Source organism: Coenobita brevimanus, chromosome 101 (assembly GCF_032717465.1).
Source record: "Coenobita brevimanus isolate Jiangsu-jjx chromosome 101, ASM3271746v2, whole genome shotgun sequence".
NCBI classification, from domain to species: Eukaryota; Metazoa; Arthropoda; class Malacostraca; order Decapoda; family Coenobitidae; genus Coenobita; species Coenobita brevimanus.
This window is the reverse complement of record NC_137054.1, coordinates 12,080,570-12,105,875: the sequence shown is the minus strand read 5'-3', so window position 1 is coordinate 12,105,875 and position 25,306 is coordinate 12,080,570. Positions and strand designations below refer to the sequence as shown.

General features: G+C 41.1%; 3 protein-coding genes across 3 annotated transcripts; 2 read left to right on the top strand and 1 right to left on the bottom strand.

Annotated features, from left to right (window-relative positions):
• Positions 1-1,521: 1,521 nt before the first annotated feature.
• On the top strand, positions 1,522-2,770 carry LOC145414854 (cuticle protein CP1499-like). Its single transcript, XM_080284274.1, has 3 exons — positions 1,522-1,533; positions 2,036-2,322; positions 2,548-2,770. Exons 1-3 carry the CDS (start codon positions 1,522-1,524, stop codon positions 2,768-2,770), a joined length of 522 nt encoding a protein of 173 aa, XP_080140400.1.
• Positions 2,771-7,095: 4,325 nt separating this feature from the next.
• LOC145414926 (uncharacterized) lies at positions 7,096-8,498 on the top strand. Its single transcript, XM_080284340.1, has 2 exons — positions 7,096-7,107; positions 7,743-8,498. The coding sequence occupies exons 1-2, from the start codon at positions 7,096-7,098 to the stop codon at positions 8,496-8,498; spliced, it is 768 nt and encodes a 255-aa protein (XP_080140466.1).
• Positions 8,499-13,258: 4,760 nt separating this feature from the next.
• LOC145414924 (uncharacterized) lies at positions 13,259-24,133 on the bottom strand. Its single transcript, XM_080284339.1, has 5 exons — positions 24,122-24,133; positions 22,144-22,847; positions 17,799-18,041; positions 15,512-15,581; positions 13,259-13,789 (listed from the first exon to the last, which is right to left on the bottom strand). The coding sequence occupies exons 1-5, from the start codon at positions 24,131-24,133 to the stop codon at positions 13,259-13,261; spliced, it is 1,560 nt and encodes a 519-aa protein (XP_080140465.1).
• Between the last annotated feature and the right edge of the window lie 1,173 nt (positions 24,134-25,306).

The window sequence follows — 25,306 nt, the reverse complement described above, 5'->3', positions numbered from 1 at the left end:
TTTCTCTCCTTAAAATTAACAAAATCGTCTGAATGTAACAAGAATAAATAAATAAATAAATAAAAAAAACAAGGTATTGGACTGGTGTTAACAGCGTAATTAATTAAGGTAAGGAAGTTGTGAAAGATCTCTCACTGAAACCTTAAATTTCTTACAAGACACTTTATATCAGTCAGAGAACAAGGAGGTACTGAGAGCCTTGAGTACTGCGGCAAGTTAAGCGATTACGAGTATTATGGACCTCATGGGTGTTGTGGTTTACCTTAACAATACTCCTAGTGTTTTTTTATCTGTGAATTATATATCACAGCCAAGAAAATTTACCCAAACTTCCTTCAATAAACGAGGAGTAAGTTGTGCTAAGATCCTCACAAGAAAGTCAGGATACTTGTCACATATTTCATTTTTTGCCATTCTTGCAACGTCTCACCAGCAGCAGACGGTATGTGGCCTTCTGTACGTGATGAGTGACCACAGCAGTGACCTATCCAGTCATTATAGTTTCCATTTCCCCGCTGAACTTCCCGCTGGGTTTCATGGTTTCCATTTCTGTGTTGGAATTTTAATTAAGTTTCGAAGTCAAGTAAACATCTATTATAAATTTATCCGTAAGTCATTTACTACCTTCTTCTAAAAGAGCCACAGCTAGAAATATTGTTGTCCTGAGCACCATTACAGTATTTATAAATGTCGTTAAAAAGGCAAGACCATCCCCGGAGTTCTATGTAAGTGGAGATCATGGGGACGACCCTTCCCCCAGGAAGTGTTGCAAGATGTAATTTAGACAAGAAACCATAATGGTAGTCCATAATTTATCAAGATCCTATTTTCTAAAGAACTGCAGGTGGAACAACTCTCCCATTCTAGAATCGTATACTTTCATACACAGTTTGGAGAGTTTGGAGAGAGAAGGACAGCAAGGAATTAATTAAGTGTCTCTTATCTCCATCTCCCCTTCTCAGTCCGATGGTGTGGGTAATCTTAAACCAGTATCCTCCCCGGACACAAATGTTGGATATGGCCCTGACTAATCCCAGTTTATATACAGTGCAAAAAGGCAGTTAGTACCGGCAATGTAGATGGGGTTAATGCTGTATCGCAAATACGTGAGCACTTAAGTGAAAAATAAAATGCCTCACACATACTCATCCGGTACAAAATATTTCTTACAAGTTCTTCCCGCGTCATTTCTACTGCAAGACTAAAAAGGCCGATCACTGTGAGGATCTCTGTGGCTGACCTCAAAAATACCAATATTTCAGAATGTCAGTGCATATTAGATACCAAAGACGAGTCAAGGAAATTTCAGTATGTTCCATAGGTATAATCTCGATAATTACCCACTTTTTCTTCATGACTGCTTAGCTGCATGACGAAGTGGTAATGGTGAAAGTAAAGACATAACTAGAAGGGAGAAGTTAAGGAGGTGGGAATCCAGGGTTGTGATGGGGTATATATAGCGAGGGAGAGTCTCAGTAACCACAGCTCGGGCCTTGTCTCACTCACATACACTCCACCATCATGAGGACACTGGTAAATAAACGCCCATTCTGATTCCTTTTGGAAGATAAAGACACGGTGATAACAAAGGGATGAAGAATATATAATCGATAACAATATGCTCAGTAGATCTTTAAGGGAGAGGTCTAATATGTTTTGCCACGCTTGAAAGAAACTAGTCATCAGAAAATCATCGTCTTATGCTCAAGGCATACTAACAAAACATCTACAACGTTATACTTCGCGCGTATTATATTTTTACCACAGCAAGCAGAGGTTGACAACTGTAGTTCATCTTCCTTAATAATGTATCAGGAGACCAAAGTACTGTGCCACTCCATCCAGAATTCCTAACCATCAGATGTGATTAAGAATCGAGCAAAAAGAAGCCACCATAATCATTAAACATGAATCCTCCTAGAACTAAACGGAACATGACCACTGAACCTGATGATTAAAAAGCAGTTAAATAATTTCTCTTATACAGGTAACTTAAAAGTATCTAAATAATTTTTACTACATTTTCTTCCTGCAGGTTGTTTTGGCAGTGATAGGAGTGTGCTCGGCCTCCTATCAGGCCAGCAGCTACGGTCGCACCGGTTCTTATAACTACGTCCAGCCCAGATGGACCGGTCCTTTGGCGGCTACCATCCCCGCCGGTGTCGGAGGCAAGATCATCCAAGTGTCCGACACCCAGGAAGTGGCGGCGGCTCGCAGTAACTTCTTCAGGGCTTATCAAGACCAGCTGTCCAAAATCAACTCCCTCAGCTACGGCACCCGTAACTACGGCCGCCCCTACGGCTCTAGCGGACCTGCCCACGCTCCTGCCGCCTCTGTCCATGTTCCTGTACCGGCACCTGCCCCTACCTATGCCTCCTACGCTGCACCAGCTGCCCCTAATGTTCCTGTGAGTGACACCCCTGAGGTGGCAGCTGCTAAAGCCGACTTTTTCAGGACCTACGAGAGGCAGGCAGCGGAAGCCGCCGCTGCCCCTGACGACTATTATGCCCCCGCCCCCGCCCCTGCTGCCCCTGTCCACAACTCTTACGGTGCCCCTGTCGTTTCTCATGGTACCCCTGCAGTCTCCTACGGTGCCCCAGCAGTCTCCTACAGTTCTCTTGCCTTCTCATATAGTGCACCAGTTGCCTCCAACATTCCTGTGACTGACGCCCCTGAGGTCGCGGACGCCAAGGATGACTTCTTCAGGACCTACAACAAACTGGCAGCAGAAGCCGCCGCCGCCCCCGATATTTACACCAATTACCACTGAGCCCAACTGTCAACAAAATGTAGTTCGATATAGTTATGTGCATGAGCAACATACAAATGTTAATAAAAATTATAGAAGCACGTTTAAAACACATATTCGTTTGTTTTTAGACATCATCAAGGCACAATTAATGACTTGCAATGAACTATGAAGCACTTGCAAAAAAGTGCTCAGTCAAAATAAATGAGTACATTCAAGACAGAAGTGAACATGGGAAGAAAATCCAGTACATATCAATCATGATATGGTAACACTGAAGTGTGTGTGTGTGTGTGTGTGTGTGTGTGTGTGTGTGTGTGTGTGTGTGTGTGTGTGTGTGTGTGTGTGTGTGTGTGTGTGTGTGTGTGTGTGTGTGTGTGTGTATACGCTCGCACAATAGTTTTATACATACACAGTGAATGGCTATGAGTTTGTAATTAAAGGTAACTATTTAATTATATATGAAAATTGACAGTTGCTAATTTGCGCATTTAGCTGCTATGTGCAATGTTCACTTTCTGTCTTATGAAAGTAATTCAATATCAAAAATATAATGCGAATAAGCGTTGTCTGTGTGTCTGTACACGTTTGATCCTTCGGATTTCGACGTGCCATACATCAAAGACGCTGAACAACGAGCTGACAACGATGGTGTAAATTATAATGCATGTGATCAGTTGCGCGCGAGCCAAGCTCACTTTCGTGCCTGATTTTTCTCCAGACATTGGGAACCTTCTATAGGCCATACCGCTGAGTGGAATGAGCTGAAACTTCACAATATCATACCAGGTATCTCAGGACAGGTCCATGTCAAGTTCGGTGTCAGTGCGTGTCTCGGGGGCAAGCACTTAGCCGCCCGATTGGGCTTGCACAATGTCTACTTTTCTCGGTGATAAGAGGTTTCCAAACCTTTCACCCACTCAGAGAAAATGCTGTACCCCTCTTGTGTCCTTTGCCTCAAAAATTGTCTTTGCTAAAGATCTGCCTGAAGAGCAGAAAGTTATCGTGCCGTTTGACAGCTTCCGTACAATGGCTAACCGCGGTTCACATAGACATCTACAAGACAGTAAAACGTTGCTTATTTTTATTATTATTATTTTTTATTATTGTTAATGTTATTATTATTATTATTATCATTATTATTATTATTATTATTATTATTATTATTATTATTATTATTATTATTATATTATTCTTATTTTTATTATTATTATTCTATCTATCTATCTATTGCCAGACACCATAATCCCTTAAGGGGTGGCCATTTGACTTTGAGTTATTTGTTTTAAGGGGAGGGGCACTAACCCTCCACCAACCCACTTGTTCACACGTAGGGAGCACATATGGTTTGGTTATATGTTACCACCTAGCGTTGTAAATGGTTTCCTGGCTTACAGGAAACCATTTGGGGATGTCACTCAATGTAAAGCCACCTGTAATGGAAAGAAAAGCAATAAGAAGTGACAGGAAAGATGGGAGAAATAGGAAGAGAGGAGGGGAGGCACAGAAAAAGAATGATAAAGGCTAAGGAAGAAGTTGGCAGCACTACATCAAGTGAGTGGATGATGATCGCCACCACCTACCACCATATAATTATTATTATTATTATTATTATTATTATTATTATTATTATTATTATTATTATTATTGTTGTTGTTGTTGTTGTTGTTGTTGTTGTTGTTACTGTTATTATGATTATGATGATGATGATGATGATGATGATGATGATGATGATCATTATTATAACTATTATAGTGGTAATGCCCCTCGATACATTTACTGAGTGCAAACTGGGAACAGAGATCGATGACATCCAAAGTTAAAAACAAAGTGTACATACCTTGTATTGCGTATCCAGGTTGCAGCTTAACATCTAATCATACACTCATAACTCACTTCTTGCACACTTCATGGCAATGGTAAAATGGAAAGCAAAGTTAAAGAAATATCGAATTAAGGGAAAACGCATGGAGGGAACTTTACATTTTCTGAATGATGCTCTGTTGCGTCCGACACTCTGGTCAGAAAATCAGCTTGGATGTTCAATAATCGAAAATATTTAAAGTTGCTGGGATTGAAAAGCAGGAAACTTGATGCAATTATGGCCATTTATTTTGATGATGGAACTAAGTCACTCTTAAAGCTCGAGAACTAAGTCATGGTTGCACGAAATTTAATGAATTTTAGTTATGAGGTAGGACTCTGCAGGTGGGACAACACTGGCAAACAGAATGAAAAAGATGAAACCAACTTGGAGCACCAGGGAGGATGAAGGAATTGTTACTGACTTGGGAACTGCTGATGGGGTTTGCGGTACGAGCATTAGAGATGTTCATTGTGGTTAAGTGTGAGTCAATGAATAAGTCAGTGTGTGTGTGTGTGTGTGTGTGTGTGTGTGTGTGTGTGTGTGTGTGTGTGTGTGTGTGTGTGTGTGTGTGTGTGTGTGTGTGTGTGTGTGTGTGTGTGTGTGTGTGTGTGTGTGTGTGTGTGTGTGTGTGTGTGTGTGTGAGAGAGAGAGAGAGAGAGAGAGAGAGAGGGAGAGGGGGGTGAGGATACATAGATATAGATATGACAGTTATGACAGAAATGTAAATGATCTCATCCTTTTTTTTATTGTAAACTGTTGTAACCAGCGTCTAATTCCAAGGCACTGGTATTAACTCTCCTATGGTCACCTCTTCTCTCGTATTACTTATTACACCTAACGCCAGACGATTCCATTCAGTTGAGAGGGGGACCATATGAGCCTGAGTGCCAATACCGTCATCATTAACCCTCTCTTCATAAAGATAGCTCTAGTATTCCATTTCCGCTGACGCCAGACGATTCTATTCAGGTGATACTGAATCATGGGAGCCTGAGATATTTCATTCATATATGGACATCATCATTCATCATTCCCATCAACTCAAGAGGTGGGAAAATAGAGGGTAAATCGACAGGACGGCTCTTCAATCATTTTCAAGACACTGGTAAGAAAGGAAATTAGTTTCAGTTTGTGTTCTCCACCTCTGTCACTGAAGCAATGAAAACATTTGCAACAAGAAAGACCTTTACGCGATAACGATGAGGAGTAACATATGAGTATAATCCCCAAGCCAGAGCCTCCTCATCACCTTTAACCTCTCCATGTTCGGGATAGCTCTAGTATTATATTCCAACTAAAACCAGACGATTTTATTCAGCTTAGATGATATAGCAGCCTAAGGGCGTTAGTTACTATTCCTTACCCCCTTTGGTCGGGACAATTTTAATATTCCTTTCCAGTTAACGCTAGACGATTTCGTTCATCTGAGAGTGAGTATAGGAGCGTGAGAGTGTAAATGACAACCAAAAACTACGAAAATTTTATTCTTTCTCCCCTACTTCACATTATGACATACCAGATGATTTTTGCTACAGTTTCAGTCCTAACCAGCAGAAAACGGAAAAAAGCTTCTGCAAATTACATGAATACTAACTATCTGATTTTCAGGAAAGAAAAACTGGTTATGTATTTATTCATGTATATATTTATATATATATATATATATATATATATATATATATATATATATATATATATATATATATATATATTTATATATTTATTTTGCGTTAAGGGCGGTTTAAATAGGCTATGATAGCTTGGATTTGGTATTACTGAGAAAGATAGAAGAAATATTTTGTTGCATAAGATGGCAAACTGATGAGTTGATATACCATTGGAAAGATATCGATCAGGAATGTAGTTTTGATAGCTTTATGGGGAAAAAAAAATGAAATAATAATCCAGTATAAACCAGTTAATTCCTTCCAGTAGTATAGAAAAGGTTTAAGTAAAATTCACCAAACAATCGTTCTCCTCATCGCCATACCCTTATCTTTCATCAGTATAACGGTCGGATAGGGGCGTGCAAGAGAAAGAAGTATCATCAAATAAAGCCCTTCATTTCGAGGACGTCATTTGTATTTTATTCTTGCTGCTACCAGATGATTTTATTCGGCTTAGGAAAGACTTTTCGAATTAGAGAAAGTAGATATTACCTTAATTAATCCCTTCACTGTTATAGATCCTTCCTAAACTGAAGAAAACTTGTCACGTGGTTGTAACGGTGGAATAAAGTTACGTCATGGAATTGAAGTGGTTAAACATGACTCACACTAATAAAACAACTGTCTCTTTCATCTCTAGTTGATTCTCTGTGCTCAGGTGCTTAAGAAAGTGATAACAGTGAAGGTAAACACATCGCCTGAGGCAGGAGGGGAGCCAGGGCTGTGAGTAACTATATATAGCGAGGGAGAGTCTCAAACTGTCTCATTGACCGCAGTTCGGCCCTTGCCACACACACACACACTCCACCATCATGAGGACTCTGGTAAATAAGCCTGCTTTCTTATTACTGCTGGAAGATAAAGATATGAGGATTATAACGGCAATGAAAAAGTAATGATGGATGAGAGCGGCGGTGGTGAAACTGAAAGCCTATGTGGCCTGCAGTCGTGAGATCCCTGATTCCCTTTCCATCCCGATTACTAGACCTTTAGGGAACGTCTTCTCTACTTCAGCCTGTTCGCACCTAGAACTGAAATAGAAACCTGGACAGTAAATTTCACTGTTCTGTCTCTAAGTCTGAGAGGTTTGGGTGCTTCCCTCGCCATGCACACTTCTATGTGTGTGTGATATCCCTTACCCATAAACCAAAGCCCACGCGTATTTAAGCCATAACCTGAATTTCACTTCTTCACCATTACATATATATATATATATATATATATATAGCATCTGAAATACCAGAAAAGTAGAGCATCTACATTAATACAGTTTGGGGAAAAAAGTAACGTAACATCAGCAATATCTAACAAATGAGTGGTTGAATATCAGCTACAAAAGTTTACCTATAATCAATAGTTTGAAGTTTTGGATTCCTACTGTAATCATTACTCGCATTATACAGGTAAATTACTTTTGGATAATGACATTCAAAATATAAAAGAAATGTTCTTTCTGCAGGTTGTTTTGGCAGTGATAGGAGTGTGCACGGCCTCCTATCAGGCCAGCAGCTACGGTCGCGCCGGTTCTTATAACTACGTCCAGCCCAGATGGACCGGTCCTGTGGCCGCCACCGTCCCCGCTGGTGTTGGAGGTAATATTATCCAAGTGCCCGACACCCCGGAAGTGGCGGCGGCTCGCAGTAACTTCTTTAGGGCTTATCAAGACCAACTGTCCAAAATCAACTCCCTCAGCTACAGCACCCCTAACTCTGGCCCTTCCTACATCTCTGGCGAACCTGTCCACGCCCCTGCCGCCTCTGTGCACGTTCCTGCACCGGCATCAGTCCCTGCCTATCCCTCCTTCGCTGCACCGGCTGCCCCTAATGTACCTGTGAGTGACACCCCTGAGGTGGCGGCTGCTAAAGCTGACTTTTTCAGGACCTACGAGAGGCAGGCAGCAGAAGCAGCGGCTGCCCCTGATGACTATTATGCTCCAGCCCCCGCCCCTGCTGTCCCTGTCCACAAATCGCACGGTGCCCCTGTCATCTCCTATGGTGCCCCTGCAATCTCCGACGGTGTCCCTGTCCCCTTCTATGGTGCCCCAGCCCCCTCCTACAACTCCCTTGCCCCCTCCTATAGTGCACCAGCTGCCCCCAATGTTCCTGTGACTGACGCCCCTGAAGTTGCGGCCGCCAAGGCTGACTTCTTCAGGACCTACAACAAACTGGCAGCAGAAGCCGCCGCCGCCCCCGATATTTACACCAATTATCACTGAGCCCAACTGTCAACAATATGTAGTTAGATACAGTTATGTGCATGAGCAACATACAAATGCCAATAAAAATTATTACTGCACTTACAAAACATATGCTTGTTTGTTTTTTTACTATATCATGTTATATGATGAATTCTGATGAACTATAAAACACTTAAAAACACTGTATCAGTGGTATGACCAAAAGACGACACGATCCTTCCCTCAAAAACCGTTTCCACAATCCCATCCCATCTATGGGGTCTATATGATGACACCCGTATTGATGACACAGACGGGCATCCATTGATAAAACACATGTAGGTTCTGCCGGCATGTAAGAGCAAAAACTTTTCACGGATTCTTTTTTCTTTGAATTGCTTTGATTTACTGAAACATCCCCACAAATATTCATAACACTTATCCGTTTAATATTTCAGTAATCCTGTCAACTACGGGGAGGGCGTTTCACCAAGTTTCTATCATTTTATTGTTTGAGTATGACATACCCCCTAAATTTTATCATGGTATTTCGATAAGTTATTCTATAATCTGGTAGATAATTGTACAAACATGCTGAAAATATAGTAATATGTCTTTCCTTTTTCCTGATTTGTTAAATTAAAGCAAAGGAAAGGAGAACTCAAAGTATGATATTGATTAAGCTGCATATGGTACAACATCCACAAACATAAAAAGTACTAACATCACCCTCGAGTACCACGGCAATTGGAACAGTTATTTCTGAATTCACGGGGACTGTTGGTGCAGTTTCAGTAACAATACCTGGGATGTCCGTAGTACTGGAAAGAGTGTTTGAGACACCGTAAAATACTAAACTTATGTCATGCAAGACTCCCTGTGGTGTCAGGGTTAAATCCACGCTGACATCATCATGTATTGCCATTCCAACCAACTTTTCCATGTAGTCCCTGTTCACTGGGTGGTGAAATCTACAGCACGTCTCTTCCATCTATTTTGGGAATGAAAGTGAAAAGAAAGTTACTCATAGTTACAGTTCTTCCCACCCCACCCTTTCTTAGGGAAGAGTGGTGTACATTACTGTTTTTTCCCTTGAATTTTGAAAAGAAGAACTCAAGTGCATCCGAAACAATAACGTATTAAAGGTATTAGTTATTTCTTGAGCCATTACCAGGGGCAATCTGTCAAATGTTTGCTGCATATTGCTGGATTCATATTTCGTTAATACTGATGCCTTCGATTCTCATTACCTAGATAACCTGAAAGAAACTTTGTAGCACATGTCATGATAAACTGATGTCTTTGCTGAGCATGGAAAAGATATCCACTAATTATGTAAATCTATAACTTTGTACGTACCGTAGCTAATAAAATAAGTGTCCTTTCTTTTGGAATTATTAAAATCATAATACTGTAAAGCCGCAGTACTTGAAGATGAGTTTCCAGTACCAGCAAAGGATATCAAAATTCACTAAGATTAATTTATCATCATATCTCCATTTCCTGTCACTACATGAGGTGGACAGTACCCCAAAACAGAAAGAGGAAAACGCAAAAGTAGGGAGAAATATCACCTTGTTAATCAGTCAGACTAATACAGGGTGATCCGAAATGAATGCAGCCCATAAAAGCGTGTGTGATTTACAGTATACAACAAATAAGAGATTTGACTTATTTCTGCATTCATGTTAAGCTGAGTTGATAACATAACAATCCTGAAAGTTTGGGTTCTGCAGTTCAAATGGTCTGTTTTCTATGACCTTTTCAGAACGTGTTCCAAATGACCACCTCGAAGTCGCAGGCACTCCTGAATGTGGAATTGCCAATTACGCGAACACACTCCTGTCTTGGGATAGCTCTGATGTTGGCCGTGATTTCTGTTTTCAGGTCTGATTGTCTGGGGGTTGTTTACTTAAACAAGATCCTTCAGGTAACCCCACAGTTAGAAATCTGGGGGATTCAGGTCGGGTGAGTGTGGGGCGTACTCATGGTCACACCTGCTACTGATCAGTAGATCCCCGAATCGTTGCCGCAGTCACATCAACGTTTGTTTGAAGTGAGTAGGGTGACTCCATCCTGCTAGAACCATAGCTCCCCACGGGCGATGCCCTACAACTCTAGGCCAAATAGCCCTTGAAATATCGTAATTTTTAAATAATTATAACTAATAATGATATTGACAAAAATAAAAGAAAACTTCCCATTGGGATGTGGGAAGTTTTAATAATAATAGTAATAATAATAATAAGACAGATCTTGAAAACTTGTATGTCAGAGAAGAAAACGATTGAAAGTCAACCACCCGTACCAACTTCCATCCTTCTGAGCCTGTATCCATAAGCTTCGCCCACCAAAACCTGCATGACCAAACAACCTCTACCATGACTCCCCCGACACCTCCCGACACTGCACGTCACGGGTGAATGATGCCACATCTCAGTAACCCGGTCCCCTTTGGTTATGCATCTTTCCACACACAGAAGACCTATGGTGAAGTACTAGGGTTTAGATTTTAAATACAAGGTTCTGGATTCCCCCCCTCCTCCGCCATTGGACAATCAGTCATATCCTTGTTGACTTAGGACACTGTATGACACACTTTCCTTACCGATTTGTGTTTGTACATTACATCTATATGTGGTTGATAGATTTTTTTTTTTTTTACAACATTATCTTCCATCAGTATCACAGACGAAGATATTAACGTGCCACATATGGGGGAGGCGGTGGCTGAATGGGGGAGGCGGTGGCTGAATCGGTAGAGAGGCGGCCTGCAGTCCTGATGGACCCAGGCTCGAATCCCGGCTGGGGCAGGGAACAGTTTAAGGATTTGAATTTCATAACAGCAGACTTTCCTGATCTACCAGATGACCCGCCGACATGTCATAAAAGTACCCCCGCTAATACCAATACACCAGTCCTGTATGAGACAGCCCTAGCATGTATTCAATATTGACGGTGGGTGTTAGCGCCGAAGTGGTGACATGTAGAGAGGTGTGTGGTATGTAGGAGGACTACTGGGCCTTGAGAGCAGGCTGTGAAGCCTATGCCCAGAGTCGGACACATAAAAAAAAAAAAAAAAAAAAAAGATTAACTGGTAAGGAAGTGGTGCTAGGGAGCTTCGGTAACCTACAAGACTGTAATCATGAATCTCAGTACCTGGGCCAGTTTTGGTTCTGCAACAATGCATCCACAATTCACGTATAGTAAGAGCTTAGCCTATTGATTTTCATGGTTCTTGGACCATTCTAACCAGCCTCTCCACCATCAACCCAAAGAGATTTACTTATCATGGATGCCGTGTCTCAGTAACCCCATCAACTATGGCTGTGTAAGATCAAATGGTAACCTTTCTTAAGAATTGCATTGTCCCCTTACAGTGCCTTGTAGTTACATACAGCTGCGGATGGTCATACCGATACACATTTTTTATCGAACATTTATGAAACTTTAACATTACGGCCTGAAAAGTCTGTTGGACACCGAAGTTCGTAACAGTGGCTTCCAGAAATCATTGCTCACTGTCTCGATGTAATATGAAATTAAGTGAATCAATATTTATGCCTGTAACTGTACATAAAAACTCTTCCAGCATCCTCCACTGCCTCATTCTATGGACGGTGGACACTGCTTCTTAATAACAAAACCACCTACTTCACATGCACGAAAGTATTTATTTAATCTTTACATTATTTATTGAAATGTTTTTCTCCTTTTGTTTGATCCACCTATCTTATATTTCCATAGCCATAACTAGTATCCTTTCTGAACAATCTGTGTTTAATCAGCTACAGTAATTTCTCACTTATGCCACTCCAGACATGCTTCTTCTGCATCTCTCACTTGTCCATACCCTGATGTCCTATCGTAACTCTCCACCTACTGCTTCAACCTGGTTATGTCTACCTGTAATTTTTTTTCTTTTTGTCTACATCAATTTATGTAACTCCTTTTTAAGCTCTTCAACCGTTGCAAACGATTCTGTTTATGCGAAGCTGCATCAGCATAAGCGTTATAATTATCTACCTATTTCCTGAGACTGTTTCCTTTACCAGCGTTTTACATTTGATACCAAAAAGCCCCAACAGGTTGGTTGGGAATCTGGGTTAGCAATAAACAGATTGACAGTAGCTACATCCTTGTCCTGTAAGCGAATTATGGAAATCTTTATTATACATAAACAAAAATGACCAAACAGTTATTGAGTTTCAACGTCGTTCCCCAACAACGAAAAATAATCGAAATTCAATTTTTCCGTTCTTATCTTCATCTGATCTTGTTCAGTGTCACTCACCATATTGGACAGGTCATTATAAAAATATACCTCATTACTTTTAGATGACACATGCAATAGTTCACTGAATCTTACAGCAAGCACGCATTGAGGCAGTGATTGTTTTTACTTGTCACAAAACTAACATTAAGCAAATCCGCCGTGTCTACTTTTCATTGCTTTAGCTTTTAATTGGACGAAGTAAAAGTGATATTTATTATGAACCGATTATTTGACGAACTTGCTATTAGACCTTAACATAGTCAACTTTCAGAGAGGGCAAACAGTTTTCTTAGCAGCTTGCTGTTCGTCTATGGTTACATTTGCCACACATAAGCACTTCGTGTATAGACATTTATTACTCAGTCTGCTCGCACGAATTTTTGCGAAATATCTCAGCAATGTGGTAAGTTTAAGAAAATGAAAGAAATACGAATATGTATATGATACTTTTTTAATCAAGTACAAATGCACAGTAGGCTATACAGTATTTCGGAGTTTCTTCGTTAGGCATTGACAGTCTGGCTCAGTATTTGTGGTGGTGGTACACGGGCTTGGAGTGGTAAGTGTAGTCGTCTGGGGCGGCGGCGGCGGCTGCCGCCTGCTTCTCATAGGTCTTGAAGAACTCGGCCTTGGCTGCCGCAACCTCAGGTGTGTCATGCACAGGACCAGGGGCATAAACAGCAGCACCGTAGGAGTGGGAGTGAGCACCGTAAGAGGGAGCAGGGGCACTGTAGACATGAGTAGAGGTGTGGACAGGCCCAGAGTATACAGAGCCACCATGACCGTAGGATCCGCCGTAGCGTGAAGTGCCGTAGCGCAGGGCATTGATCTTGGCCAGCTGGTCGTCGTAGGCGTGGAAGAAGGCCTTACGAGCCGCCGCCACTTCGTAAGTGTCGGACACGGGGATGATCTTGCCTCCGACGCCGGCGGGGACGGTGGCGGCCACGGGGCCCTTCCACTTGGGCTGGACGTAACCGTAGGCGCCAGGGTGGCCGTAACCGTAGCTGCTGGCCTGATAGGTGGCGGAGCACACTCCCATCACTGCCAAAACAACCTGCAGAACAAGTTATATTACATATATATAAGCTTATGCAAAAGAGTCATATAACTTTGTCCCTACTGAGTATATGTGATTCAGCTGCCTTGCTGTGAAGTCATCTAATGTACAGCATTTCAGTTCTATGTTATTTCTCGTTTTCATATTAAAAGCTTTTCTACAATGAAAGAAGGATTTCCAGAATTTGCTGCCTTATTATTAGGAGAGACTTTTAGAAAGGAGTAGTGCACTACAGTATTTCCCTCATCTCCATGAATTGTGTACATATATCCTTAGAGATAAGGGAAAAACATTTGTGCTGAGTTTCATGTGTCATAGATGCGGCTAAAAGTGAAAAATTTATCAGATGAGTAGAGCATTATGTACGAGTAGGAGGGGAGGAGAATTAATGTTTTCAGGATTCGAGGGAAAGGTGGGATTATGGCAGGGAGTTTGATATCTCAGTGGTTATTCAGTCTGTTGTTGACTAGAATGGCTGAAAAAAAATGAAAAGATCATGAAGAATGGGGAAAGTTATTGAGATGCTGGAGGGGGGGGAATTGGGAAGTGAATCAGCTACTTTTTACTGATGGCATTGCCCTTGTGGCAGCTCATGTCTGAGTTTAGGAGAGTATTCGAAATGTAGAAACTAAACGTGACTGAGATCAAATGTACGTTAACGAGATGCAGCAGAGTAGCAATACTTGACTGAGTAACGATAAACCAAAATGGAGAAAACTCACAGAGGCTGGAATGGTTTGAGAAATTAAGAGTGGACAATCAGTGAATACAGCCCAAGGACCTGAAGTGAGACGTAGGAAGGAAGAAAGGACAAAATTAAGTTTAAGCGGCACAGAAATTTTCAAAGCGTAGAAAAGGAGGGATCACGGATGCCACAATAGTTCCGACTGTGTAACAAAGATGTCAAGCATTGTCTTTAAATGCAAACAACCGGTAGAGAGTGGAACTATTGGATGTGAAGTGCGCAGGGACCGTATGTAGTGAGAGGTGGTTTGGCAGTGATAGAAATGAGAAAGTACAGGCGAGGAATGAAAAGGCGTGAATGAATAAAGAGCATGATCGAGAAGGCTAACCAGAGCTTGCTGAAAGGTATAGCCATTTGGGGAGGATAATTAATGAGAGATTAACTACAGTCTATGTAGCTCAAAAATGAAATGGGTAAGGAGAAGGTCGGAAAAGAAAAGGAAAGGGTGAGATGAGGGAGGCTTTGAATTACAAAGGAGTATGCATTCAGAGGGACGAAAAGTGTATTGAAAACAGCAGCTTTGAGTAAAAGTATATATGGGGCTCTAAGATATCAAGGGCCTACGACAAGCCAACAGTGAAACAGTCGGGGTAAACCGTGGAATGATCAGCAGGATGTGATTGTTGGCAGCTGAATCAGTATTATAGAAGCCCTTTATGAACAACAAGGAGAGTGAAGGTGAGTAAATAAGAGAGAGGATTACTCTCGAATAACACCCAGCAAAAGCAAGTACGAGAGTGTACACCCCAAGTCGACAGTGTTATTTATGAAGGATAAGAATAATCGTTGATACATTATATTATCAAAAAGAATGTTAAAAAATGATGGTTGTCTCTGTCTTAAGGATGAAGACTAGTGAGGAAACAGAGACTGCATAATATTATCGTGATCGAGGTTCTAACCCTCATACCCGCTTATCCTACCTATTGTTCCGTGTGTCACAAATGCAAGTCAGGAACTACACAAGAAGTTACCAGGGTCCTCATGGTGGCAAGGTGTGAGAGGATGGGTGGGTGTGGGGATGAGGCAGGAGCCAAACTGTGACTGGTTGGGGGCCTCGCCCGCTATATATACTCTCCAACAGCCCTGACTCCTGCCTCCACGCCCACTTCCACCCCAACAATTCATTACTGCAGCTTGAGTCGTGGAAGTCTTTTTTTTTCTTACCTTGAATGTTGAAAAAAATCTTTGTAGATCAAGTGACTACCTAGAAGTATGTTTAATAACGATAAAAAGGAGAGGAGTAGGACTGTGCTTGTCCAGAAGGAACCAAACTATCAGACAGGATAATAAAAAAAAGCATTTTAAAGTATTAACAAAGTTTTAAATCTTTATTTAGAGCATACATAAAACCTAAATGTATATATGTGTAAACATTTATGTATATAGATAGATAGATAGACAGATAAATAGATAGATAGATAGATAGATAGATGGAAAGATAGATAGATAGATAGATACAGACATATACAGTAGATATAGCAAGATAGGTAGATAGCCAGAAACAGAGTATATATATATATATATATATATATATATATATATATATATATATATATATATATATATATATATATATATATATTACAGTGAATTTGTTTAACCAGTGATTTCATGAAATCCCAAGTCAGTTAGTGAAATGGAGTGTAAATTGGGATGGATTTCTTTAGGCTAGGTTAATTTAGACTGCGGTTAGGTTAGGCTGGAATAATCTAGGTTAAGCTTAGGTTAGGTTAGAGTAGGTTAGTAGGGTAGGTTAATTTACATGAACGCTAAGTAATGTTAAGCGTTCATTTAAATTAACCTAACCTAAATGACCTATACTTAACCTAGATTGTCCCAGCTTAACCTAACAGCAGCCTAAATAACCTAGCCTATATTACTCCACCCCAGTTCACACTCATTTCACGAACTGACCAGAGATTTCATGAAACCACTGGTTACACAAATTCACTAATATATATATATATATATATATATATATATATATATATATATATATATATATATATATATATATATATATGGTACTACTTTTGTAATACCAAAGTGGCTACAGAAAGTATTTAACAACCTTGGAACTTTCGCTCTTGCAGGGTTTATTTTCATCCTTCTTTCGTGGTCCGTCCGTATTATGACTCAAAAGCTTCATCAAGGATCGAGGAAACATTTACCATCTCAAACTCGGCACAGTTCAAGCAATATATTCCAGCTAATGCTGCACGATTTCATTTAGGGAAGGTATATAAGCTGGAGATTATTAATACGGTCACTGCTAATCCTCTTACAGTCGGTAAAGCTAAAGTTTTCTATTCCAGACGACTCCAAATGATATTTAATCATCTGTCGGTCAAAGGAGCCTGGGAGCGATAAGCAGAGCGCAGGATCAGAACGAAAAATTACGATAAAACAAAGCCAAAAAAAAAAAAAATCAAGGAAAAATAATAGGAAGCTTTCTGAGCTAATCGTTTTTCACTCCTCAGTATTAAGTTGTGGTTGGGGATCCTAGACTATAAAGAGAGAATGCAAAGAATGTCAAGGAACGCAGGACTAAACAATGAATGAAGCGCTCGTGTGAACACAGCGATGTGCCAAGTGATCGTAGCTGATGTGTGTGGGGGGGAAGGGGGGAGGGGGTGCTGTTTAGGGGCTTACGATTCTTTCAGAGCAAATTTCTGTGGATTAACAATAATGAACCAGCCATTTCCTTCCAGTTTTCTTCTTTTGGAACGGCTGGGAATAGTAGGTAAATAAGCGAGCAACTCGTTAGTGGTAAGAAACGACAAACTCAAGTCTTTCAAATTTTATAAACTGCAAATAAAACTTAGATCGACTTAGATATCTATGCCTTCAATAACTACTTCAATAATCCTTTTAGTACGATTACGTATCTTCATTCCTACCCAACAAAGATTTGATAATCTTAGAAGATACATTTCTAAGTGGAAGGATTTGTTGGATTAAGAGCGGTCATTCCTAAGTTGAAAAAATTTGTCTGGAAGTTGCAAGAACGATGTTAAAGAAAAGTCGAAATATTATTCAAGGTATAAATTCCTGTCGATGTATTCCTGCTAATATGAAGGAGAGCCTCGTAATGCAGATTCCTTTTTTCTTCTTCTTCTTCTTTTTATCGGCACAAATTCCAAGATGCAGGATAATGATCTTCATATACCAGATCACAGAATCTAATCTATTGATACTGTTGTTTCTACTACCAGACTGGTAAATGTGGCGTTCAGTTCCTCTTCTCGGAGTACGAACGACAGCCTGACACAACACCGTACAAGATATGGGGGGAGGGGGACGTCAAGGGCGAGAGGTGAGTCTCCCTGACACACCTGAATCATAAACACCAGTTGCTGTGACACTGACGCCGCGACGCAACGATTGGTAACCTTCACACGTGGACCTGCTGACTTGTAAAAGGGAGGTTCAGTAAATGGTTCCGGTGCGAACTGAGACGCCTGCATGTGCAAGTCATCTGGACGAGCCGTTTCATATGGCCTGATAATTAAAGTGGATCAACTTAAAAGGAGATAACGATATGATAAACTATAATGAAATCTGGAGCAGCCCTTACTGCAAGCAATTAACCTCTTCAATCAAATGCAGTTTTTTTTTTTTTTTTTTGGTTACTTCCAGACTACTTTATTCAACTTCGTAAAGCCTTATAGTACTGAAGAGGTTAATGAAGGCTACATCAAACCCCTCAAGTTTAGACAGTCTCTCTTTAGCGTATTCAGCTAATCCGAAGGAAGCAATAATGAAACAAGAAATACATCATCAGAGTGAAGGGGTTAAAAGGATCAGAAACACTGTGACCCGGAGAATACATGAGACAACCCCATCCACTCCCATTATTCACTGCATTCGCTTTCTTCACCCAGCAACGAACTCCTCATTTTCATAATTCACGACTTACTTCAGGAGAGGCACATTGCTATGGAAGAAACACAGATCTGGGTCACAAGGGGGAACCGATGGTGCACTGGTTAACACATCCAGCCAGCAACTAGAAGAATCCGACAGCAACTAGAAAAACACGACTTCACATCTCGAGCTGGTCCGACTCTTCGGCAAAGTTTGGTTTCTACAAATCCCTGTTTACCCAGCAGCACAATTTTGGACTTGGATGTACTTTCGATTGCTGCATGTTCTCTTCTAGAGGAAGATAGGTACTTAGTAAAAATTGATTGTCTCTCAAAAGTCTTCTTCTTCTTCCTCTTCATATTCGGGTCTCACTTCTAGCCCAGTGCCCGGTAAAACAGACTCCTCTCGTCTGGTTGGGTGCAATGTTTGAGTCGCGAATAAAGGCTGGAAAAGATATAAGGAAGGATGGTAAGACGTGATGGTGGTGCGCGAGACGATGAGAGAGAACGGCGTAGAACGAGTGAAATGGTGTGACAATAGCGCCGAAGTGGTGACATGTAGAGGTGTATGGTATGTAGGAGGACTGCTGGGCCTTGATAGCAGGCTGTGAAGCCTATGCCCAGAGTCGGACACATAAAAAAAAAATATATATATATATATATAAGCACTCGTGAACAGAGGAAAGTAAAGAGAGAGAGTTTTTGACTGGCGGCAAAAGGTGGACAAGCATGAGGAACTGTGTACGTTAGGCTTGAGAAACTAACTGTTGTTTATGCACCGTGTGATGACAAAGATGTAGAGAAGGAATAAACGCTTTAGAGTGACAAAGTGACATAATACATACCAAGGAGTCATGGTGATTTTAATCAGTACTTTGAGTGAAGGATTTGTTACGGGTCCTGTGAATGACGCTGCTGCTGCTGCTGCTGCTGCTGACGATGATGATGATGATGGTGGTGAAGACAAACCCAGTGAAAAACCGGTTCCTCTGAATGTTACAAAACTTACTGTCCGTCTTTGTGCCTTTCCTCACCTGCATGTATTTCACAGTAACGTGGTAGACCTTATGCCAGGTACTGAAAAAATTCCACAAGGAGAGCGGTTCTGATAACAAATAAATGCATCTCTTCTCAACCCATTGGCTCTCCTCTGAATAACTCGTCTATCGTTCACCAGAGTAAAGTACTTAAACTCCATTAGAACAGTGATGAGGTTCTTTGAACCAGTTTCATAAGTACTCCTAACAAAGACCGATTTCAGGATGGCACATGTATTGACAAATATTATTAATGCTGTATTGTTAGAAAACTCATCACCGTTCCAGCATTTAAAAAAAAAAAAAAAAAAAAAAAAAAAGTTGATCATATCTACAAATGAGCGAGTTACTTTCAAGCCAAATTTCAAGGTTGCATAACATAATACAACAATAAACAATGTAAAAGACCAACGAAAAACAATGAGGTGACGCTGTTAACACGACCACCACAATGAACACTCCGACGCATCGCTTTCCACAGGAGGATGTCGGGGCTGGCGATCAGAAAGAGAATGTTTGGTGCATGATGAAAAATAGACTTCAAGACGCCCACCTGCATATGAACATTCTCTCTCTCTCTCTCTCTCTCTCTCTCTCTCTCTCTCTCTCTCTCTCTCTCTCGGCATACAAGTAACTTAACCCTTTAAGTCCGACTACGTATTTTTTTTATATTCTTGCTACTACCAGGTGATCCGACCTGGAGGTTAGATGCAGCCCTCGTTAACCCCGTCAGTACTAGATATTCTTCCTAATATGAGCAAAAATCGTTCAGAGATAGCCAGGATGAATAGAAATACGCCGTGAAAGTGAATGTTCCATCATTGCTCGCACAATGATATTCACTTGGTTATATATATATGGAGTAGATGGGAAGTTGTTGAATGCTGTGAAGAGTATGTACGATGGTGCGAAGGCTGCAGTGCGTGTGGATGGTGAACTAAGTGAATTTTTCTCTTTGAAAGTTGGTTTGAAACAGGGATGTGTCATGTCTCCATGGTTGTTCAATCTGTACATGGATGGGGTAATAAAAGAGGTACAAGGTAGGGTAGTGGATGTTGGAGTGGCCCTGGTGAGAGAGGATAGTGTTTGGAAACTCCCTGTACTGTTGTTTGCAGATGATACTGTGTTGTTGAGTGAAGACGAAGGGGAGCTGCAAGGCTTGGTGGATGAGTTTGAGAGAGTGTGTAAGAAACGGAATCTACAGTAAAGGTGAATGTAGGGAAGAGTAAAGTGATGGTCTTTGAGAGAGGTGAAATTAGTGAATGTACAGCGAGGTTGGATGGTGAGGAATTGGAAAATGTGAGTACGTTTAAGTACTTGGGTAGTGTGATGAGTAAGGATGGAGGTTTGGAGGATGAAGTGCTTGAAAGGATACAGCAGAGAAGAAAGGTTGCTGGTTCTTTGAAAGCAATGATAAGAAACAGGGAAGTGAGCATGGAAGTGAAAAAGTTACTACATGACAGTATTGTGATACCAACTCTAACGTACGGAAGTAAAGCTTGGACATTGTTGGAAGGACACAAGTCAAGAGTGAGAGCAGTGGAAATGAGTTATTTAAGAGGAGCCTGTGGAGTCACGTGGAGAGACAGGCTGACGAATGAGGATATAAAGGAGCGTTGTGGTGTTGATGTAGATGTGATAGGAAGCGTTATGAGGAACACACTGAGGTGGTTTGGCCATGTGGAGAGGATGGAGGGTGAAAGACTGACGAAGAGAGTGTATGTGAGTGAGGTGGAGGCCGAGGATGAGATGGAGGGATGGGGTGGAGAGGTACGAAGTATATGAGAGAGGGGGGTGTGAGTTGGGAGCAGGGCAGTGAAATGGAGGGGGACAGGGCGACTTGGAGGCGATTTGTTTGTGGCCACCCCAAACGGGATTGAGGCGTCTGGCAATAGATATATATATATATATATATACACAGTATATATATTTATATAAATATATATATATATATATATATATATATACAGTATATATATATATATATAGCCACTGTTCATTTTGCAGTTTCTTCTTTCAGTTTCTAACTAGTTATTTAGTCTCTATGGTATTAGAGTACCCTACATGTCTAGCGTCTGATATTAACTGCACAAGACTTCAGCAATGTCTAGAGCATCTTCAGTTATCATAGTGATGTTGGAGAAAGACACTATCACGCAGAGGCATCGAAACCTCCGTTCATTCCTTTCTTTCCCTAAAAAGGAAGAAGGGCAACTCAGCCTGTAGTCCACCGGGTTTAGGTCCATATTGGCCTGGGGCCACAACAACAACTGAAACAATAATAATAATAACTACAGCTTAATATTCTTCAAAAAACTTCCTTTCTTTCCAACTCTTTTCTTTCATCAGTCTTATGAGTGCTTGAGTTTTCCTTCAGACGGGAAAAAGCAACAATGGTTGCTAGTGTACAGTATTTTACAAGTTTTTTCTTACTGCCTTAGATGTAGGATTTACGGTAGCTAAATGTACTGTTGCTATTCATACAAGTGTTTAAGACATGACTGTAAATGACATACATGATTAATCGCCTGTACCAAAGACTTATAAAACTCTATCATACTATTTTTGTACAGTTATGATTAATAAAACAGTAAGAACTCATGCATACCATTTTTTTCGTTCATTGTTATAGTACATTTCGAACTGTAGTCCTATAATATTAACAGTTGGGTTCAGTATTTGTGATGATGGTGGACCGGCTTATGGTGGTAAGCGGGCTTGGCGTGGTGATAGTCGTCGTCATCTGGGGCGGCGGCGGCTGCTGCTGCCTGCTTCTCATAGAGCTTGAAGAACTGAGCCTTGGCGCCCGCCACCTCGGGGGTGTCACCCACAGGACCAGGGGCGTAAACAGCAGCAGAAGAGCCATGTGGGTGAGCTGGGCCACCGTAACCGTGGGAGGGCCCACCATAGGAGTGAGATGGACCACTGTAAGCATGGGATGAACCACCGTAAAAGTGGGCTGGGACAGGGGGATTGTAGGAATGGGCAGGAGCATGGACAGGGCCAGCACCGCCATGGATGGGACCACCATGGCCGTAGGGGCCGTCGTAGTGTGAGGATGTTTTACGCAGGGAACTGATCTTGCCCAGCTGGTGATCGTAGGCCTGAAGGAAAGCTTTACGAGCCGCCGCCACTTCGGACGTTTCAGGGACAGGAATAAGCTTGCCTCCGACACCAGCAGGGACGGTGGCTGCTACGGGACCCTTCCACTTGGGTGTGCCGTGTCCAGCCTCATGGCCGTACGCACCAGCGTGGCCATAAGCACCTCCATGACTGTAGGGACCATCATGGCCATAGGCACCTGCGTGGCCATGGCCACCTGCTTGACCATGGCCACCTGCGTGGTGGCCGTAATGGCTGGCCTGATAGGTAGCGGAGCACACTCCCATCACTGCCAAGATAACCTAGAAACAAATAAATTATTGAGTATAGCAGGGGTATCCGAAAGTTACTACGGTTTAAGAGTAATGTGAAATTTATTGAGACAGGTGACTAAGTGTGATGAACTGGTGAATGGAGAAAGACTTGATAAGGTGGAGATTCTTGGTGCAGCAATAAAAAAAGAGAGGGGAGAGTAAAAAATGAAGCTGAAAACAGAGCAATTCAAGGCAGGAAATTGGCTCTTAGTTATGAATGCCTACATAACAAAATTTGGAAAACAGAGTACAGAAAATGTTAGAAGAAAGCACAGTGGTGTGTCATTACCCTTACTGATGCATGGAACCGGAAAACACTAGAATGGCGTCAGTTAGAAAAGTCCACAATGACCGCAGTGGGAATGGGAATACAATTATTTCATGTGAGTACCGTAGGTTGTACAGGCAAGAGGTATAGAGATATGTGAAAGAAATTGAGCAAGGAAGCCAACTGGTCAGTAGAAAGAATGGTGCTCTTAGATGGTAAGGCCAAAGAGGGAGAATGAAAGTGAATAGAGTGGTAAAATTTGCCTAAGTCTGAGGGTGGGATGAGGCATGGAAGGCCAAGAAAGTGGCTTGATACCAAAACGGTATGCGAATGTGGCAGAAAGCGAGTAAACGAAATAATTGCTGAACCACATAATTAATGGACTTCCGGTGGAGATATACATGGTAACAGCCCCATCTTTGCTTATTCACATGACAGCCGATAAAATGGTGGTGGGATGAAAATGACACAATGAAATGGAATCCATTGTTGGGAGAGTTTGTGGTTACAGAACTGGTCCATGAATTTTGAAAGCTTGACTGATGAACAAATGGATATATGACCCATATCACTGGACACTCCACTGGTAAATCTATCGCTTGAATGAACTCTAATTTCTGTTTGTAGACCGCGCCGGTACTACTTTATATCTAGTGTGAAATGTTATCGGGATGATGATGATGATAAATTTTGCCTATAGTCATAGTGAAAGGGAAATGCAGAACGAAAAGCTGGTGATATTTTGCGATGATTTCCTATGCTGTCTAGCATTGTTTTCTGTACTGCTCTTATTATTTTCATAAATTTGTGTCTTTCATGATAAACACAGTCATCTCACTCATTTTCTGACAACAATGCTGAGTTTTTGGAAATAAGAAATATGGTTATATCGTATGAAAACACTTCATCTTTTTCCTTAGACATAGTAGTCCTTTGATTCTCCCGATCTTTCTTGAGTTCAAGTCTGTAATTTTAGACAAGACGGAGCATTTACCAGGGTCCTCATGATGGCCGGGTGTCAAAGAGTGTGTGGATGTGAGGGTGATGCAGGAGCCAAACTGTGCCGGTTTGGAGGCCTGACTGCTTTATATACTCCCTCACAGCCCTGGCACCGTCTCCCTCCCCCCCACGACCACCTCACACTTCACTTATTGTTTTATTTTTGGGCTGAATCCTTTGTATTTTAGACGTTTTTATTTTTTCACTTAAACCACCTCCTCCAATTTTGGCCATCAATTAAGTTTTCACAATACTCTATAAATTAAGCTGAATCTTTCGGTATCCTTGACGATTATTATTATTTTTTTTTTAGTACTCCACTTCCTCCAGTCTCTATCTTAAATTAAGTCTTAAAATATAAATATAAGGCGAGTTGGAATTTCTTGCCCTTTGACGACTATATATATATATATATATATATATATATATATATATATATATATATATATATGTGTGTGTGTGTGTGTGTGTGTGTGTGTGTGTATACGGGTACTTCACTTCCTTCAGTTTCGGTCATTAAATAAGTTTTAACTCTTATGTATAATGCGCTGTCCTCACAAATGCCCTCCTAAGTCAAGCACAAAAAAAAAAAAATGTTCAATATTATGATATTAAAGTTCATATCAGGCAGTACATATACAGCCCTGGTTAATTCAGTGTCATTCTCACAAATCTGATGTGATGAACTAGCATAATTCTTTCTTTCGTCCAGACATGAGAGTAAATGTCGAGGATGAAGAAGGGCGCGTTTGAAATTAAACAGAATTCTAAACATTCCTCGCTCTGACCAATTTATGCATAACTGAACCCGTGCAATGGTTGGACCCCTTAATTAGTTTATTCAGGTTAATCCCAGAAGATTTGATTCAGTATAATAGTCAACCTGTTAGAGGTTGTCTCACTTAGCCCTTGCTCTGCTATGAACGCACTTCGATATTCTATTCATACTATCGGCAAACAATTTTGTTCTGCGGAAATAAAACCATTTCAGTCAAAGAATTATTCCCTTCAGCCCCAGGACGACATTATAAAGTTGTTCTTGCTGTCTCCTGACGATTCTGCTCAGCTTATCAGAGATTTTTCGAACTAGAGAGATTAGATATATAGTGCTTTCATTAACTCCTTCATTAAAAAGAGATGTCCCATAGAGTGTATAAGATCGCCTACAGATAGCAGAATT

Excerpts from the sequence above, each read along its gene's own strand:
- LOC145414924 (XM_080284339.1), bottom strand. Across the intron at positions 18,042-22,143 it reads AAGCCCGCTTACCACCATAA|GCCATATGAAACGGCTCGTC; the intron begins GCCGGTCCACCA and ends TTTAATTATCAG. Across the intron at positions 13,790-15,511 it reads TTGCCACCATGAGGACCCTG|GTTGTTTTGGCAGTGATGGG; the intron begins GTAACTTCTTGT and ends CTTGTTCTGCAG.
- LOC145414854 (XM_080284274.1), top strand. Across the intron at positions 2,323-2,547 it reads TCTAGCGGACCTGCCCACGC|CGGTGCCCCTGTCGTTTCTC; the intron begins TCCTGCCGCCTC and ends CCACAACTCTTA.